At 44.0% G+C, this 16,851-nt stretch overlaps 1 protein-coding gene across 1 annotated transcript in view; it reads left to right on the forward strand.

Moving 5' to 3' along the window:
- Positions 1–16,026, forward strand: part of PLG (plasminogen) — a 206,952-nt gene extending 190,926 nt beyond the window's left edge. Inside the window, exon 20 of the mRNA XM_075341468.1 lies at positions 15,865–16,026. Within this exon, the coding sequence (XP_075197583.1) occupies positions 15,865–16,026 (162 nt within the window). The remainder of the gene's footprint in view (positions 1–15,864) is intronic.
- The last annotated feature ends 825 nt before the right edge of the window (positions 16,027–16,851 follow it).

A 16,851-nucleotide genomic window follows, 5' to 3' on the forward strand; every position in this document is an offset into this window, starting at 1 on the left:
CATTGTTATTTTTTTGTTTTCTAACTTTTGTTCCTCTTGAATTAACCCTTTATTCTCTGCAACTCTTTGTTTACATTCAGCTCAACCAAACTGACCTCTTCCTGTGCTAAACCTTACAGTCAGAGCTGGCACCGCCCATCCTCACTGTCCAGCCCCACCCCCTGCCCGCCCCCTGCACACACATTCCCTTCAGTATTCTGCCCCAGCACCTGACCTGTTATCACTCTAGCATTGGAAATAACAGCCCCACATCGGGCTCTGCACACCCCACCACATAGGGCTCTGCACCCCACCACATTGGGCTCTGCACCCCCACCATATTGGGCTTTGAACCCCCACCACATTTGGGCTCTGCACCCCCCCAACACACATCTGACTCTGCACCCCACACACACATCGGGCTCTGCACCCCACACACACATAGGGCTCTGCATCCCACACACACATCATGCTCTGCACCCCACATACACATAGGGCTCTGCACCCCACACACACATCGGGCTCTGCACCCCACACTCACATCGGGCTCTGCAATCACACACACATTATGCTCTGCACCCCACACACAAATCTGGCTCTGCACCCCAAACACACACACATCGGGCTCTGCACCCCACACACAAATCTGGCTCTGCACCCCAAACACACACACATCGGGCTCTGCACCCCACACACAAATCTGGCTCTGCACCCCACACACACATCGGGCTCTGCACCCCACACACACATTGGGTTCTGCAACCCTCCCCCCACACACACATATATGGCACTTTGTACCGACCCCCACCCCCATAAGGATCACATGTAGGGAATACATACTCACCCCTCCTCGGTCCCCGCTGCTGTTCCACGTTCGTCCACTGTCTGGTCTGGCCATATCAGCACAGTAGTGATGTCACCGCTGTCCTGAACTGTCAGACACAGACAGCGGGACAGTGATGAGAAGAAGCGCAGTGCTCCCTCTCATCAGTGCTCTCAAATGTATTGGCATCTATGCGATCCTGTGCAGGGGGCCCGGTGCTGGTGGTGACACTGTTGGCAGCCGCCACCAGGCTCCTATCCTCAGCTCACGGGTCCCACAGCTGTGGTGGAGGAGGTTGCGGGGAGAGCACTGGATGCGGGGAAATTTGTGGGAGGTTGCAGGGAAGGGGGGCGGGGACTCCACGCACTGTACCTGCCCAGCAGGGCGGCAACATGCTGTTCCCAGATTTGCATGTCAACATGGTCCTGACCCTATTGACATGAAATTACCGAAAGCAGCAAAATTGCGGCAGAAGCGATCACATGACCGCTCTGAGCCGGGAGCTGATGTACCGCCCCCACATCAGTGGCCGAGTCGCTCGGGTCCGAAGCCGCGGTGGCTCGAGGGGTCTCCGGATCCAGGGGGTCCATGCAGACACTTGAATTAAAATAGAAGGGGGGATATGTACAAGGGAGTTAGAAAGTTCGTGACACCACCCACAGTGTGTGGTAATGTGAGGGACCATCGCTGCCGTTGGGGAGCTCGGTGACGATGGTGTGGCAGCCTGATGTTTAACCCCTCCGTGGGTAGGGGGTTTGTGTCCCGGGGCCTGTTGGATGGTTGGTGCTTGGGTGCCATTGGGGATAGAGACAGGGGTTTTCAGTGTACTTACTCAGTCCAGGAATAACAACACCGACAACTTGTAAACCAGAATTCTGAGCACCACTGCAGCTTGTAGGGAGCACGCTTGGGTCCGTGCCCTTGGTGTTGCTGTTAGCCTGTGGCCCTTTCCTTGGCACCTCTGTCTCAATTTGGACCCTCGGGTATAAAACTCTTTGGGTTCCGCTCACCCGTGTGGCTAACGGAGTGAGCTTGCTCTCAGGGTTCACTCGTAGGATTTCTTTGGACTGTATTGGGAAAATCCTATCCCATCGGTGCACTAGTAACCCGATTTTGGGGTGGGTTGGGGATGAATCTTGAAGTCTTCACCCCCATCGGGTAAATTACTGGAACGCGTTAAGCTACTTTCTGGCGTAGGGTCCACCTACCCCGTCGTGCCCTGTTCCCTGCCTGGTGATAGCTCAAGGCCGCCGGCTGCCCTCCTCGGCAGTCTGTGCCCCTTGACACAATTCCCTGTGACCGGGGTTCCAGCTCCTACCAGGCCCAGACCAATGTCTGCCATCTAGTAACTACAGGAGCCCTGCTCCCTGCTGGTGACCTCTCCCTCTTAGACAGTCACCACACCACCACCTCTCCTTTCGCTCTCCACTGCTCAACTCTTGCTCAACTGTCACTTTCTTCACTTTCCCCTCACTAACCCCCCCATGTGGGTGGTCCTATTCCCTTCAGGCCCCCCAATGGTGTGTCCGGTGGGTAAAGTGTAAAGTGTTCCTAGGATTTTGATTGGCTAAGCTGTTAGCAACACCAAAGGACCAGGACCCGTAACCAAGGAGGGTGGATACTGTGCAGAAGGGCAGATTGCACAATACCCTGCGACGACCTGATAGGCCAGGGCGTCACACTGACAGCAGGGCAGGTAAGTGGTCACTATCTACTTACTTGCCCCAATGTAGCCCCATAGTGAAATAACAAAAAAAGTCAAAATAACTTCTTTAAGTTGAAGTTGCCAGCAATTTTGTCTGGCCCGTGTTTGGAGTTTTTTGTGAAATTATGTCCAATTTGCCTTTTTTTGTGATGTTCCAATACACACAAAGGAAATAAACATGTATAAGAAAATGTGCAATTGCAATAATTTTCTCGAAATAATTTCAAGGGTACCATCACTTTTGTCCATAACTGTATTTGTTTCTTGCTTTGAAGGCAGAGCATTAGTATGATTGATATGTAATACTGATCATATACATACAGCTGATGCAATTTCACTGTAGATTGTGGGTCCATATTACAGATGTTTACCAATATGCTCATGTTAAACAAGTTACCACGTTTTTGGTCTCATATTAGTGTACACCGTGTGCAGAATTATTAGGCAAGTTGTATTTTAGAGGATTTTTTTATTATTGATCAACAACTATGTTCTCAATCAACCCAAAAGACTCATAAATATCAAAGCTTAATATTTTTGGAAGTTGGAGTGGGTTTTTTTTTAGATTTGGCTATCTTAGGAGGATATCTGTTTGTGCAGGTAACTATTACTGTGCAGAATTATTAGGCAATTAATAAAAACCAAATATATTTCCATCTCACTTGTTTATTTTCACCAGGTAAACCAATATAACTGCACAAAATTTAGAAATAAACATTTCTGACATACAAAAACAAAACACCAAAAAATTAGTGACCATTATAGCCACCTTTCTTTATGATGACACTCAACAGCCTACCATCCATAGATTCTGTCAGTTACTTGATCTGTTTACGATCAACATTGCGTGCAGCAGCCACCACAGCCTCCAAGACACTGTTCCGAGAGGTGTACGGTTTTCCCTCCCTGTAGATCTCACATTTTATGAGGGACCACAGGTTCTCTATGGGGTTCAGATCAGGTGAACAAGGGGTCCATGTCATTATTTTTTCATCTTTTAGACCTTTACTGGCCAGCCACGCTTGAACGATACCGACTTCTTCCTGTACCACTGCTTGAAGAAGTTGTCTTCCAGAAACTGGCAGTAGGTCTGGGAGTTGAGCTTCACTCCATCCTCAACCCGAAAAGGTCCCACTAGTGCATCTTTGCTGATACCAGCCCATACCAGTACCCCACCTCCACCTTGCTGGTGTTTGAGTCGGAGTGGAGCTCTCTGCCCTTTACTGATCCAGCCTCTGGCCTAGCTATCTGGCCCATCAAGAGTCACTATCATTTCTTCAGTCCATAAAACCTTTGAAAAATCAGTCTTAAGATATTTCTTGGCCCAGTCTTGACATTTTATCTTATGTTTCTTGTTCAAAGGTGGTCGTTTTTCAGCCTTCTTTACCTTGGCCATGCCCCTGAGTATGGCACACCTTGATATGTTTTTTGATACTCCATGGGCAGTTATTTTGCGCATTTTTTGCCCAACGTGCTTCTTGCAACCCTGTTGGCTATTTGCCATGAATCACTTGATTGTTCAGTGATTATGCTTCAAAAGTTTGGCAATTTCAAGACTGCTGCATCCCTTTGCAAGACATCTCACAATTTTGGACTTTTCAGAGCCCGTCAAATCTCTGTTCTGACCTATTTTGCCAAAGGAAAGGAAGTTGCCTAATAATTAAGCACACCTTATATATGGTGTTGATGTCATTACACCACACCCCTCCTCATTCCAGAGATGCAGATCACCTGATTTACTTAATTAGTAGTTAGCTCTCAAGCCTATACAGCTTGGAGTAGGATAACATGTATAAAAAAGTATATTGTGATCAAAATACTCATTTGCCTAATAATTTTGCACACAGTGTATATGCCAGTAAAAGCTCTAGATATACAAGCTACGCCTGTCTATAGGCCAGCTATAACAAAATGAGTGTCCTTTTTGCCTTTCTTGGACAGGAATGAGGCACAAATAAAAGTATGGAATAGAGTAATGTATTATTTTGCTTACTTTTTTCTCAAACTGCTGAAAGGACTGTTTCAGCTGCCTTGAATGTGTATTTAGGCTACTGTCTCACAGTGAGTTTTTGATGTTTCAGAATTTCTGTAGCATTTCTGCACATACTAAAGGGAATCTGTCAGCAGGTTTTTGCTATGTAATCTGAAGACAGCATACTGCAAGGGTTAAAACAGAATTCAGGGCTACCTGTCTTGTCAAAGTCTATCTGTGATTTATTTGCTATATTTGTTTAATCAGCAGGATTTATCATTGCTCGGACTACATTGTCACGCGCACGGCTGTCCAACACACTCACTTCTCCGTTATGTACTTCACTGTCAATCTCTAATGAGAGCCTGGTGTGGACAGGAGACGACTCTCTGCTCTGTTTCATGCTAAATCTAAATCTAATCTAATCTAAAAAATTCTGATTGTGTCAGAATGGCTGTATCCAGTAATCTAAGTGATACATTGTTGGATTCAGGATCTTTTTGTAGGGCCGGCTCCAGGTTTTTGTGGGCCCTGGGCAAAAGAGTCTCAGTGGGCCCCATCCACACATAGACATGCACAGATACATACACATACAGGCATACGTACACATATATATTTAAAGGGAAATTCACAAAAACACACATAAATAGAGAAAAATCTATACACAGTCATATACACTGACATACATAGATACATATCATACACGCACACACAGACACATTAGAGAGATTTCTAATATTGGGAAGCTGACAACAGCCTCATTCACCTCCCCGCTTGTCTCCATCCAGCTCCTCCTGGGCATGTGTCTGTGCCACGCTGATTGATGGTCGTCACTAACAGACATGGCCACACATAGAGAACACTAAGGCTATGTGCGCACTTACCGGATTTTGCCGCGGATTTTTCGCGGATTTGCTGCATGTTTCGCTGCAGAAAATGTTCATAACATCTCTGCAGTGAATCACCAGCAAATCCTATGGAGAAAAAAAATCCTGTGCGCACTGGGCGGAATTTGACAGCTGCATGTTTTGCTGCGGGAATCCCGCAGCAAAAACAAGTGCATGTCACTTCTTTTCCGCACATCGCTGCGGGATTTCACTCCATTGACTCAATGTTAATCATGAAATCCCGCAGGGAATAACGCAGGCAGCAAATTCTGTGCGGTTCACTGCGTTTTGCTGCGTTATTCCCTGCGGTATTTCGCGGTTTACCTCCGGTAATGTGCATCGCCTGTCTGCGGTTTTGCAGGGAAGTGATGTCATTACAGGAAGAGGAAGCCGTGCAGAGTAAACACACACAGATCACAGACATAGAACACATCACAGACACAGAACACAGACACAGACACATAGAACACACATAGAAAGAAAACGGAAATATAGAAAATAAAGAACGTGGGCTCCGCTGCATATTTACCGTCCAGCCGAGGTAAGCACACAGCGGCGGCCCGGTATTCTCAGGCTGGGGAGGGAGAGGGGCAGGGGTAATGTCCCCCGCCTCACTCCCCCTCCGGCAGCCGAGAATATCAGCCGCAGCTGCCCCGGTACTGTCGCATGCATTATGCGGCAATACCGGAGTGTCCTCGGCTCTTCTTGCCACCGTGTAGCAGTGGTGGCAAGGTAATACAAGGGGTTAATGGTGGTGGGGGACCACCGCCATTAACCCCAGGCTTGATCATGGCAGCGTCTATGTGACAGCTGACATGATCAACCCGTAAGTAAAGTAAAAAAAAACACAGACACCGAAAAATCCTTTATTTTAAATAAAACCAACAAGCCTCGTTCACCATTTTATTAACCCCCCCCCCAAACAAAGCTCCGGCGTAATCCACAGGTCCGACGTAATCCACAGGGTCCTGCACTGATGACATCCAGCCGCGATGTGTCACAGACACAGCGCTGAATGAAAGCAGCAGACAGCAGAGGTAATTACCGGTCATTTCCCACGGCCGGTAATGTGAACTCACTGCCGACCGTGGGAAATGCAGCGATCTGTCCTCTATCTATCTATCTATTCTTCTATCTGTCTGTCTATCTATCCCTCTATCTATTCTTCTGTCTATCTACTATCAGAATTAAATGTATTTTTTTTTTTTTTCTTCAACGTGCTTTATTGCATTGAATGCAATAAAGCACATCCCAACCCGCACGCGGCAAAACCGCGGCAATACCGCGAACAATACCGCGGTAAAACTGCAGCAAACCGCGCCAAACCGCATGCGGTTTTCGGGTGCGGTTTCCCGCGGTTTTTTACCGCGGGTGCGGTAATCTTTGAGAGCATGCGGAATTTTCTCAAGAAAATTCCATTTCCCAGTGCGCACAGAGCCTAACACTGCTGTATATACATCACAAGGGGCTGGGGACATACACAATACTTGGGGCCATACTTATTACTGAGGAAAGGGATACACAGCAATGGGGGCTATACAGTTCCAGAGGAGGGCATACAGCTCTAGAGGGGCGCAGTGGCTCTGGGGTGGGGGGACAAACAGTTCTGAGGTGGGGAGGTGACATGCAGCTCTGGGGGTATACACAGCTCTGAGGGGGTATACAGCACTGGGGTGGAGGTGACATACAACTCTGGGGATATAGTAGTATGCAGCCCCCTTATTCCTCCATATAGTGTTATGAAGCCACCATTGTTCTCTATGCAACCCCCATATAACATTAAGCAGCCCCCATATAGCACAATGCAGACCCATATCGCATTAGGCATCCTCATGTAGTATACAGCCCCCACATAACACAATGCAGACCCACATAGCATTAGGCACCCTCATGTAGTATACAGCCGCCATACAGCACAATGCAGACATAGATAGCATTAGGCACCCTCATGTAGTATACAGCCGCCATATAGCACAGTGCAGACCCACATAGCATTGGGCACCTTCATGTAGAATATAGCTGCAAGATAGCATTAGACACCCTCATGTACTATACAGCCCGTATATAGCACAGTGCAGACCCAGATAGCATTTGGCACCCTCATGTAGTATACAGCTGCCATATACCACAGTGCAGACCCAGATAGCATTAGGCACCCTCATGTAGTATACAGCACCTATATAGCACAGTGCAGATCCTGATAGCATTAGGCCCCTACATGTAGTATACAGCCCCTATATAGCACAGTGCAGACCCAGATAGCATTAGGCACCTTCATGTAGTATACAGCACCTATATAGCACAGTGCAGATCCTGATAGCATTAGGCCCCTCCATGTAGTATACAGCCCCTATATAGCACAGTGCAGAGCCAGATAGCATTAGGCACCTCCATGTAGTACACAGCACCTATATAGCACAGTGCAGACCCTGATAGCATTAGGCACCTCCATGTAGTACACAGCCCCATATCATTTAATGCACCTCCATGGTCGTCTGACCACCACGATTACATAAATACTCACTATTCCTCATTCCCCCGCTGCTCCGGTCTCCTCGGCGCGTTCACCGCTGTCGCTCTGACCTCTCAGCAGGCGCGCAGTGGTGACGTCACCACGCTCCGCTGCTGAGCTGTCAGAGGCTCAGAACACCGACAGTGTCAGACATAGCGGGGAAAATGGTGAGAGAGGGAGATCCATATCTCATCATTGCTTTCAACTGTATCGTCAACTGCGATGCCGATACAATTGAAAGTGCGATCCTCTGCGGGGGGAATCCGATGACAGTGCGGGTACCATGCCCCCCTGCCACCGCGAGTGGGCCCCCCGGCAGCCCAGTGCCCCAGCATTTGACCGGGTTTACCGGGTGCTAACGCCGGGCCTGTCTCTTTGCCTACATTATGCTGCTCTCAAATGAATTTTTCATTGCATTTTTGTTTCTTTTTTTATGTGCCATGTTTTAAATAAAGCTGCTTTTTTATATTTTCTTCTGTTTGGCTTTGACAAAATTTTATTGATACCGTAATTAGTGATGGGCGATCCCCTTGATGTTTGGGATCGGGAGCCTCGCCCAAACGTTTTGTAAAGATTGAGATCGGGATCATGATAACGCGAACTTGCGTCCGAACACCGAACTTGGGCTTTAAAGTTATGGGCTGAGGCGGGGGGGGGGGCTGTAAAATAAAGAATATAGTTAATAATAAATATTGTCATTATACTTACAGGTACCACAACGCGTACTGCAGACTCTGTCTCTCGGCTGCGTCGGCTTCTGCATCCAATCATTACTGTTCCACTCGGTAACCACCACTGCCTAAAGCACCTTCCATGACGTCATAGCCATTTGACCAGTCTGGTGTGAATGTTGTACAGACATTGGCTTACAGACTGGTCACATGGCTATGATGTCATCAAAGGTCCTGTTAACTGCACTTTGACTGTCACTGTGTGAGTGTCGCATCGCATCACCCGGTACAGCGCACACTCGCCCAACAGCAGTGTGTCGGCTGCAGGTATTTCTATGCAGCTGAGGCACTCCTGTCCTGAGAGCATCAGGCCATGCAGGGTGATGCAATGCGAGACGCAAGTGGAATCATACCCTCATTGTCAGCCTGCTTCTCGCTCTGTACAGAGCAATGAGGAAGAGTTGACATGGCTCTATCTGTTTCTCACTCTGTATAGACACTGTCTGTTCAGAGTGATGAAGCAGAGCTGACAATGCTCTACATGTGGACTACGTCGGGCTAAGGATTTGTTTTATAATAAAGATGGAGTGTCTAAATGTTTTTTTTTGTTTTATTTCTAATAAAAAAAATGTTTTCTATGTGTGTTTTTTATTGTTTTCTAAAAATTCATGGTAGCCATGTCTAACTTGGCGTGACACCATGAATTTCGGTCCTAGTACCATCTGAATACAAAGCTGATATTAACCCCTTTAATACCCAGCGTACCACCGCCATCAGGGCCGCTAGATGAGCCGGGTAAAGCACCTGGAAATGGTTCTAAGAAACAATGTGCCATTTCCAGGGGCGGCTGCGGGCTGCTGAGAATGCCAGCCCCCAGCTGCCTGGTGTTACCTGACTGGCGATTTAAAATACAGAGGGAGCCCATGTATTTTTTTTAATTATTTTTTTAAATAATTAAAAAAAAAATGGGCTTTCCTGTATTTTGATTGCCAGTCAGATAAAGCCAGGCAGATGGGGGTGGCAGCCCGCTTTATCTGCGCTGAGAATAAAAAATATTGTGGAGCGCTATGTCATTTTTTTAATGATTTATTTTTATACAACTATATATTGTGTGTGTGTGTGTGTATATATATATATATATATATATATATATATATATATATATATATATATATATATATATATATATATATATATATATATATATATATATATATATATATATATATATATATATATATATATATATATATATATGTGTATGTATATATGTATGTGTGTGTGTATATATATATATATCAGTACAGACCAAGCGTTTGGACACACCTTTTCATTCAAAGAGTTTTCTTTATTTTCATGACTCTGAAAATTGTAGATTCACATTGAAGGCATCAAAACTATGAATTAACACATGTGAAATGAAATACGTAACAAAAAAATGTTAAGCAACTGACAATATGTCTTATATTCTAGGTTCTTTCAAGTAGCCACCTTTTGCTTTGATTACTGCTTTGTACACTCTTGGCATTCTCTTGATGAGCTTCAAGAGGTAGTCACCGGAATGGTCTTCCAACAGTCTTGAAGGAGTTTCCAGAGGTGCTTAGCACTTGTTAGCCCTTTTGCCTTCACTCTACGGTCCAGCTCATCCCAAACCATCTCGATTGGGTTCAGGTCTGGTGACTATGGAGGCCAGGTCATCTGGCGTAGCACTCCATCACTCTCCTTCTTAGTCAAATAGCCCTTACACAGCCTGGAGGTGTGTTTGGGGTCATTGTCCTGTTGAAAAATAAATGATGGTCCAACTAAACGCAAACCGGATGGAATAGCATGCCACTGAAAGATGCTGTGGCAGCCATGCTGGTTGAGTATGCCTTCAATTTTGAATAAATCCCCAACAGTGTCAACAGCAAAGCACACCCACATTATCACACCTCCTCCTCTATGCTTCACGGTGGGAACCAGGCATGTAGAGTCCATCCGTTTACCTTTTCTGCGTCGCACAAAGATACGGTGGTTGGATATAAAGATCTCAAATTTTGACTCATCAGACCAAAGCACAGATTTCCACTGGTCTAATGTCTATTCCTTGTGTTTTTTAGCCCAAACATGTCTTTTCTGCTTGTTGCCTGTCCTTAGCAGTGGTTTCCTAGCAGCTATTTTACCATGAAGACCTGCTGCACAAAGTCTCCTCTTAACAGTTGTTCTAGACATGTGTCTGGTGCTAGAACTCTGTGTGGTATTGACCTGGTCTCTAATCTGAGCTGCTGTTAACCTGCAATTTCTGAGGCTGGTGACTCGGATAAACTTATCCTCCGCAGCAGAGGTGACTCTTGGTCTTCCTTTCCTGGGGTGGTCCTCATGTGAGCCAGTTTCTTTGTAGCGATGGTTTTTGCCACTGCACTTGGGGACACTTTCAAAGTTTTCCCAATTATTTGGATTGACGGACCTTCATTTCTTAAAGTAATGATGGCCACTCGTTTTTCTTTACTTAGCTGCTTTACTTTTTTCTTGCCATAATACAAATTTTAACAGTCTATTCAGTAGGACTATCAGCTGTGTATCCACCAGACTGCTGCACAACACAACTGATGGTCCCAACCCCATTTATAAACTAAGAAATCCCACTTATTAAACCTGACAGGGCACACCTGTGAAGTGAAAACCATTTCTGGTGACTATCTCTTGAAGCTCATCAAGAGAGTGCAAAGCAGTAATCAAAGCAAAAGGTGGCTACTTTGAAGAACCTAGAATATATAAAGACATATTCTCAGTTGTTTCACACTTTTTGTTAAGTATTTTATTCCACATGTTTTAATTCATAGTTTTGATGCCTTAAATGTGAATCTACAATTTTCAGAGTCATGAAAATAAAGAAAACTCTTTGAATTAGAAGGTGTGTCCAAACGCTTGGTCTGTACTGTATATATATATATATATATATATATATATATATATATATATATATGAGAGAGAGAGAGTCTGCAGGACGCGTCACAGGACCTCAGGACCTGTAAGTAAGATCATAATGTTTTTTAATAATGTGCTTTTACAGCCCCTGGACCTGAAATGGACCTGAACTGTAACACAAGCTTCCCAGGAAAGCTCATGTTCGGGATCTTGTACATGATGACTATGTGGTCGGTACGAACCCCGAACGTTACAGTTCGGGATCACCCATGACCCATCACTAACCGTAATGTGCAGATTACATTTGTTTTTGATGTATTTTCACAACGAAAATGCACTAAAAATGCATGTCTGTTTTTTACCTGTGGATTTTCTGCTTTTAATGCAAGTCAAGAGGAAAAACTGCACATAAAACTCAGCATACCCCAAGAGAAATTGACCTTACAGATTTGAAACATGCACTACATGTCAGTTTATACTGAGCAAAAAAGAAGTACAGTGAGCATGAGATTGATATCAATCTCTTCACCTTTGCTGGAACTGTAAGACACTGTGTTTTTTTGTAAAGCAAAAATATGCAGGCTATAAAATTCACCAAAAACTCATTGTGGGCACAGATTCTAAGGCCCCCTTTACTTGTGTTTACTTCCCTGTCTGTCTATTTCCCTGTCTGTCTCTTTTCCTGTCTGTCTTTGCCTGTCTGTATCTTTCTCTGTCTGTCTGTCTCTGTCTGTCTCTTTCCCTTTCTGCCTCCTTCCCTGTCTGCCTCCTTCCCTGTCTGCCTCTTTACCTGTCTGCCACCTTCCCTGTCTGCCACCTTCCCTGTCTGCCACCTTCCCTGTCTGCCACCTTCCCTGTCTGCCTCCTTCCCTGTCTGACTCTTTCCCTAAGCAAGCATTGTTGACCTTAGGGAGATCAACATATCCACTGCGGAGACACCATCACGTGTTTCTCAACGCAGTAATTCTAGAGCAACGCCCCCTGGGAAGTATGCAAATAGGAACTATTTGCATACTTCCCAGGGGGCGTTGCTCTAGAATCACTGCGTTGAGAAACACGTGATGGTGTCTCCGCAGAGGATATGTTGATCTCCCTAAGGTCAACAATGCTTGCTTAAGTAGTCCTTTACTAGGCATTGCCCCCACTAGCCAGATTCCTACTCCACACTGATGAGGGGCAAATACCCCGAAACGGCTGTCTGTGGATGGATACCATGTTTGGTATAGGTGGTCTCCTTGACTGGAGACTGCCCTTCCCGTGGTTGTTCCTTCCCGGTGAAAGACCTGGCTAGTTTCCTGGCAGCGTTGAGAAACACGTGATGGTGTCTCCGCGGCTTTCCTATTGACTCTTTCCCTGTCTGACTCTTTCCCTGTCTGTCTCTTTCCCTATCTGTCTCTTTCCCTGTCTGTCTCTTTCCCTGTCTGTCTCTGTCTCTTTCCTTGGCTACATGGTGACATGCAAACATTCCATTCAAGGGTGTGGCTGCGCATTGTGAGACGCCAACATTCTTCTGAAGTTCTGTCTGCATTGTGGCTCCCAGCTCCATTGACTATAATGGAGGCAGTTTTTTTGGCGAATAACTGTAAAGCACAGGGTTAAAATTTCTTCTCAAAACATAATCTATGACGTTCCCTGAGTTAAATGGGAATATGATGTCTGAGAAGGGCTTCGGCTGCAATTTAGTAGTGTATGCAGTGGCTGAAATGAAACGTCTGGGCTCTTTTGCTGGGGCTGTGACTGGGGCCCGGTGAAGAGGGGTGTCTGGCCTGCCCGGGGCTTAACAAAGCTAAGTTAATACACGGGCCCCACCTCCTCACCGGGCCCGGTACACCAGTCATGGTTGTAATGCTCTGGGGGAGGCCTTGGTCAGGATTGTTAATTTCATAAAGTGTTTTTGTGTGTGTTTTTCCTATTTATAACTTGGCTTGCAATGAGAAGTCTGGTAGACCTCTCCATTACTAGCACAAGAGCATGATTTCAGCTATGTTTTTGGACACTTCACAGTTGACATCAACCCCAAGCACCATTACCCCAATTGACAAGACACAAGGGCATTGACAAGAGCTGAGGAAAAAGTGCCAGAATTGGAGCATTTCATCCACTTCTGGGGTGACTGCAGGCTGGTATTTCTAGGCTGGTAAGGGCCGAATACATGGACCTTTCCAGCCTGATAATATCAGCCCACAGCTGTCTGCTTTACCTGTGCTGGTTGCCACAAATGGGCGGACCCCATGTCTTATATTTTTTTTTTTTCAATTATTTATTTATTAGGTTATTAGAAAGCTGGACAAAAGGTCCACATGCCAGGCACTAAAGGGGCCATTTTATAATATCTCAAGTGTTTGTGAAGTTATATCTATCTATCTGTGCTAAAATTGCAAACAAAAAACTGCAATTCCATATTTTTGTTGTTTTTTTATTTAAGATGCTCACTATATGGTAAAAACATCTTAAGTATGATTTTAGTATGATTTAGAATGTACGGGTTCATAAACACCAAACATGTATAGTTTTGTTTTATTTAAGTGGTGAAAAAAAAAATGGAAATTTAATCAATGTAATTCTGTTGTTTAATTTTTTTTTTTTCATTACAGTGTTTACCGATCATCGTACATCATAGTGATGCAGTTAACAAACAAAAATCAGTCATTTCTTGAATGCACTTAATCCTGCTATGTGTCACACAGATGGCACACGGATGTCACATTGTCCATGTGAAAACATGGACATCTAAGCAGCACAATGCATTATAATGGGTGTACACGTGTCTCCGGTGTGTGTGAAAACAAGTGCCACACTTACCGGAAACACGAACGTGTGAAGGGGCCTTAGCTGTTTTGAACTACAAGCCTAACAAAATCCGTAAGCTTTTCTGCTCTCTTCCCCCATGTTCAGACCCTATTTACAAACAATCGCTCTGCAGCAGCTGTTGAAAAAAAGGTGAACTGCACATCCAAAAATTATCAGTAGATGTAGTTAGTTTAACTTTCTGATCAGACTGTATGAAGCCCACTGCCACGTCATGGCAGACCTATAAGTGAGTCCCTAACTTAATTATCCACCCCTTCACGACCGGCCGATTTTGCGCTTTCCGTTTTTTCGCCATTCTTCTTCTGAGAGACGTAACTTTTATATTTTTCATGTGAGGGCTCATTTTTTGTGGAATGAGCTGTACTTTTAAACTAAACTAAGAGTTTTACCATATAGTGTACTGGAAAACAGCAAAAAGATTCCAAATGCGGAAAAATTTCAAAAAAAGTGTGATTGCACTATTGTTTTTAAGATTTTTAATTCAGTGTTCACTATATGATAAAACTGATGTGTGGTTGTGATGCCTCAGGTCGGTGCGAGTTCGTAGACACTAAACATGAATAAGTTTACTTTTATCTAAGGGGTTAAAAAAAATCAGAAGTTTGTCTGAAAAAAGTGGTACGTTTTGCACCATTTTCCACGACCCATAGCGTTCTCATTTTTTGGGATCTATGGCTCAGTGACAGCTTATTTTTCTCGAGCTCACGGTTTTAACCGTACTATTTTGCGCAGATGCTACGTTTTTATCGCCTGTTATTGAATTTTGCACAAAATTTGTGGCAACCAAAAAACGTAATTTTGTCGTTTGGAATTTTTTGCTGCTACGTTGTTTACCAATCAGATTAATTGATTTTATATTTTGATAGAAAGGGCGTTTGTGGACACGGCAATACCAAATGTGTGTAATTTTTTAAATTTTTTAATCCTTTAATTGTCAATGGGGCGAAAGGGGGGTGATTTGAACTTTTAGGTTTTTTACCTTGCAAGTTGGAAGATTCACCTTCCAAGAAGACAATGACCCAAAGAATACTGCTAAAGAAAACACGTGAGTGGTTTAAGGGGAATCCTGTTAATGTATTGGAGTAGCCTAGTCAAAGCCTAGACCTTAATCCAATTGAGAATCTGTGGTCAGACTTGAAGATTTGCTGTCCACCAGAGGCAGCCATCAAACCTGAAGGAGTTGGAGAAGTTTTGCCATGATAATCGGGCAAAACTCCTAGTGGTAAAAAGTGGAAAGCTCATAGAGACTTATCCAAAGCTAATTGCAGCTGTAATTGTCACAAAGGAGGCTCTACAAAGCACTGACTTGGTGGTGGTAGTGAAAAGTTATGCACACTGTAGTTTTCAGTTATTTTGTCCTATTTGTTGTTTGCTTCACAATAAAAAGAAAGCTAAATGTTCATCAATGTTCACATTCAAACCCTCAAAAAAAGTGAAATTCCAGGTTGTGAGATAGCGTAACATGAAAAAATGCCAACGGGGTGAATACTATCGCAAGGCACTGTATCTTTCTTGAGTGGATCTCACTATAATAAAGTTATAATACATTGTTTTGTTTGTTTGTTTGTTTTTAAAAACAGTCTACTTTGTCTTCCAGGGTGACAGCGGTGGACCACTGTCCTGTTTTGATGGAGAAAAGTTTGTTCTGCAAGGGGTTACTTCCTGGGGCCTTGGTTGTGCAGTGGCAATGAAGCCAGGTGTATATGTTCGGGTCTCTATGTTTATACCATGGATTGAAAGCACTATAAAAGAAAATTAATGAATTATTATTGTTTCTTCTTCTTTTATGGAGGGAACTGACAAGTTCCATTTTAATGAATAAAAAACAACTTTGTACGTGCTGCATTTATGTATGATTTTATCAAACGTATTTTCATGACCAAGCAAACCACTTTTATAAAAAGGGTGAAAGAAGTTGTGTTTCTTTGTGTACATTACTATACTGATGAAAATAAAGACACACAACTATATCCCTGCGATCACTTCTCTTTCTACAGCCCTTAATGAATTTACTTGTCCTGGTACATATTCAGATCATGGTGTATGGTGTGTGATATCTTTCCTTTGTTGTGTTGCCTGATTAATATCTCTCCCCCTCACCATGCAGATTTTCGTCCTGGGTCCTCTATTTTATGTTATTACTGTATATATCTACTCTATATTATTACTGTAAATTTTGGCAGTTTACAAGAATAATACAAACTGAAATACAAAATTCAGGTTAATGGTCAGTGTTCCCCAAAACAATGTACAATTGAATGTTTAACTGTTTAACCCCATCAAGACGCAGCCATTTCTTGTTTTTGTTTTTAACTCCCCTTCTTCCCAGACACATACATTTTTTACTTTTCTGTCCACATAGACTTATGAGGACTTGTTTTTCGTGGGACGAGATGTACTTTTGAATAACACCATTCATTTTACCACATAGTCTACTGTAAAATGGGGAAAAGATTCCAGAGGTAGAGACATGGTTTTCTGGGAATTGTTCTTACAGTGTACTTTTTGTTTTAAAAATGACTTCACAATATAATTTTCCTCATCAGTACGATTATAGTGATACCAAACATGTCTAGTTTTTTAA

This window comes from Anomaloglossus baeobatrachus, chromosome 3 (assembly GCF_048569485.1).
Source record: "Anomaloglossus baeobatrachus isolate aAnoBae1 chromosome 3, aAnoBae1.hap1, whole genome shotgun sequence".
Lineage (NCBI taxonomy): Eukaryota > Metazoa > Chordata > Amphibia > Anura > Aromobatidae > Anomaloglossus > Anomaloglossus baeobatrachus.